The sequence below is a fragment of the Fulmarus glacialis genome, unplaced genomic scaffold, assembly GCF_000690835.1.
Source record: "Fulmarus glacialis isolate BGI_N327 unplaced genomic scaffold, ASM69083v1 scaffold47018, whole genome shotgun sequence".
Taxonomy (NCBI): domain Eukaryota; kingdom Metazoa; phylum Chordata; class Aves; order Procellariiformes; family Procellariidae; genus Fulmarus; species Fulmarus glacialis.
In genome coordinates this window covers 1-3403 of record NW_009231034.1, presented here as the reverse complement: position 1 = coordinate 3403, position 3403 = coordinate 1, and the positions used below count along the sequence as shown (strand labels likewise).

General features: G+C 46.5%; 1 protein-coding gene across 1 annotated transcript; it reads right to left on the bottom strand.

Moving 5' to 3' along the window:
• LOC104072212 (shugoshin-like 2) lies at window positions 1–3301 on the bottom strand. Its single transcript, XM_009584433.1, is given in 6 exon segments — window positions 1–47; window positions 50–222; window positions 1037–1131; window positions 1741–1803; window positions 2064–2239; window positions 3160–3301. Coding segments are annotated over 6 exon segments (696 nt in total).
• Window positions 3302–3403: the final 102 nt, after the last annotated feature.

The following is a 3403-nucleotide window of genomic DNA, read 5'->3' as shown; positions in this document are numbered from 1 at the left end:
TCAGTTGGCTTCTTCCCATTCTCTTCCTGGTGGGACTGAGGCTTCTCAGCAGGCTGTGGTGGCAAAGTGTCTTTGGAGGCAACAGGTACAATTTCCAGTGGCTCATTAGAAGAAGGTCTCTGAAGATCTAGTGAGGATGTCTGTACTGCTGTGCAGCTGCCACCGTGCTGTCCTGCATCACACCGCTTGGAAATGGGCACCCTCATTGGCATCCCTGCAGCCCTGGTGAGAAGGAATAACAGCAATGGAGCATGTTCCATACCTGTGACAGGCCCCAGAATTCAGCAGAACAGCTACAGCTTTCACCTCCATCAAGAGTTGCTGAAATACATTTCTGAAGGCTTCAAGTGCTGAAGAACACACACTGCCCAGCCAGCACAGATTTCCCATTTTTGTGCAAGCACAACTCATAAGGAAAGCACACTGCTGCGGACACAGAAGGAGGAGAAAAATACACTGAGGCAAGAAGGAAGTAAGGGCTTTCAGCGCACAGGCTGCGACCACAGGTTCACCTCGCTGTGGAACACCAACGCGGCTGCTTGGAGGTATGTATATGGGCAGCTCCAAGGGCTCCCCTGTGTTCAAAGGGGAGACTGGTCAGAGGAGAAACAGAACTTCAGATACATTTTAAGAGATCCTGCTCTGACCTTCTTTCCAAAACACAAGTTTACATCATACAACCAGATGACTTAAGCATTTATATGTAACAATCATCAAAGCAGCCAGCTATGGCACTCACTCACTGAGGAAATCTTGCAGTGGTCACCAGCTACAAAGGAAAAACTACCTAAAAGCAATGCGCTTTCAAACAAAGGAGGGAGAAGGACCAGCTTATGCATGGACTTGGCATTAGGACAAATAAGGCAAGGAGTGGCAGCAGAAAGACACAGAGTAAAGGAAAACATCGAGCAGTGGTGGTTTAGAGAAGACATCTCATGTAAAACAGACAACTAGACACACACGTAAAACACAATAGGAAGTTTAGCATATAGAAATTCAGGACAAGCTTGGTGATATCTGACATTTTAAGGCCCACCTCAGAAGCTGACCATCTGCAATATCATCGGCCCAGCTATCTTCAGTCATGCTGCTCTTCTGGCCATTGGACAAGGATGCAGAACTTGCATGGAACTGGAAAGCAGAGAAATAGAAGGGTAGTTTAAAGCTCTTGCAATCCCCTGTGCACCCTCCTACGCAGAAACAGCAGAAGCTCAATTTCACCCTGAAAAGTATGTCAAATACTGCCAGCAACCCTCTCCCATTTAAAATTGCATGAATTATGGAATAAATTGCAGCAGAGTCAGATTCTGTCTCCACAGGCTTAAGGATGAAGTTAAACTAGTTCAGATAATCTGAGACTAGGAAGCAGGAATATTTTCCCATCCACCCATGAGACAGGACATATGGGAAGTGTCCTATTCCATATCCCAAGTTGCCATGGCAACACTTAAAGAAACTGAAAAGACGTCACAACCTGTCATAGCAGAAGAGCCTACTGGCCAATACAGCCAATGACCCAGAGGAAGGCAGTTTAAAACTGTAGCCTTTCCTACAGAAAGTGGTACCCTGGAAATCGTTAACACCAAGCTAAAAATGAGGATGCAGCCAGCACAATTCAAGCAATCAAAGAAAAACAGTTGAAGCATCAAACACTGAAGTGAGCGGGCAACATAAAGCAAAAAAAAGAGACAAACACAGCTCCCTTCCCAGAGCAGTGTGTTCACATTTCCCATGGTTTACCTCAGAGAGCCGGGCCATCTTAAGTGCAGCCATAAGATTTTCAAGTTCTTTCAAGGTGTTATTCTATGTTGAGATAATAAAGAGAGAGAAACCATGAAGACATTAAATCATCTATTCCAACAAGGATGCTGGTAGCCAGAACAAGGCATGTTCTGAGGAGAACACAGCTTGGAAGAAAGAGTAAGCAAATGAATGGTGACATTTTTCATACGCAGAGAACATGGACAATCAGTAACAGCTCACTCCTCCCAAGGCTGAGATGCTAGTGCTGCATACCTTGCCCACCACCCCTCTCCATGCCAGCCACACTGTTAGTGCCATACCAGGAAGGAGAGCTTGTGCCGCAGCACAGCATTCTGGAAGTGGCACTGCTCCACCTCCTTCTGTAAGATGGTCTTCTCCTGGGTGAGCCGCTGTGCATTGGCTTTCTCCGCATTGAGGGCCAGGGCCAGTGCTTTATTGTTGTGCTTTAGGGAGACTTTAATAGTGGAGGAGTTGTCTGTAAGTGATAGAGAAGTACCACACAGAATCAGCATCCAAGGTCTCATCCATGCCTCTTCCCTCATCGTACTTCTTCCTGTTCCCAGAATAGCCTCCCTCAGGCTCAGATCTGCATAGTTCAATAGCCTCCACACAACGTCAGCAGTATAATTCCTTCCAGCAATAGAAGTCCCCAGAGAACAGCAGGAAAAACTTTCCGTAATAACCTGCAACACTTCAGACAGACACCCTCTCCATCCTCAGTGGGTCATGCTCAGTCAGCAAGCTACTGCTTCAGTCCTTGATGAATGATGGCATAGTTCAGGTGCTGAGTTTAGAAAGACTTTGAACAAGTCACCTATAGCTCCGAGTCTTCATCTCCATCCAGAAAGAGGGAGAAAAAACTGCTTTCCTGTGTAGCAGCCCTTGAGCAGATCTACATATTTTCCAATTTCAAAACAAATAAATGTTACAGAAATATCTAACTTTGTCAAGGTAGTCCAAATTATCTCATGCACTGTCATTGCATTATTTCCCCCATGAAAACAAATCACAGTTGGGCTAGCTTCTGCACAGGATTGCATATAAAATACTTTCCACACCTCTTATTTTTGCTGTTTGGACCCTGAGGACTCAGTTACCCAGACACAGCTGTATAATGCCATCTGAGATGCTGCCGAGCACCCAGCCGCTGCTCCAAAGGTTCTGAATTAAACCTGCCAGTCACAGATACCTCAGACATCTTTGGGCACCTCAGGTGGCACTTGACACTCATTTGCAGGGTACTGAATTCCCTAGAAACCCACAGGCAGAGAAGCAGCTGTTAAATATAAGCTCTGGGTAAGAGACTGCCACCCACCACCACCACGGCCAAAGGCAGAGTTACAAGCTGACGTAGCTGCCAGCCTCTGCACATGCTGCAAGGCAAAATACACTTACTAATGATTTTCGTTTTGATTTTTGATGCAAGTGAGGCATTCAACTTCGCAGTCCTCAAGGCACCGTTTTTCTTCTCCCGCATCCGCTCTCTTACACCTCTCAGGCTGAAGAAGGATGTTTCGGAAGCCTCCCGAGATGCCATAGCTGGAGAGAGCAAGATTAGCACCCGTAGTCTTCCCCTTCAGCAAGTATTTACCGGCCAAGACCTTCACTCTTCCCGAGAAGCGTACCTCCGGCCTCGCCC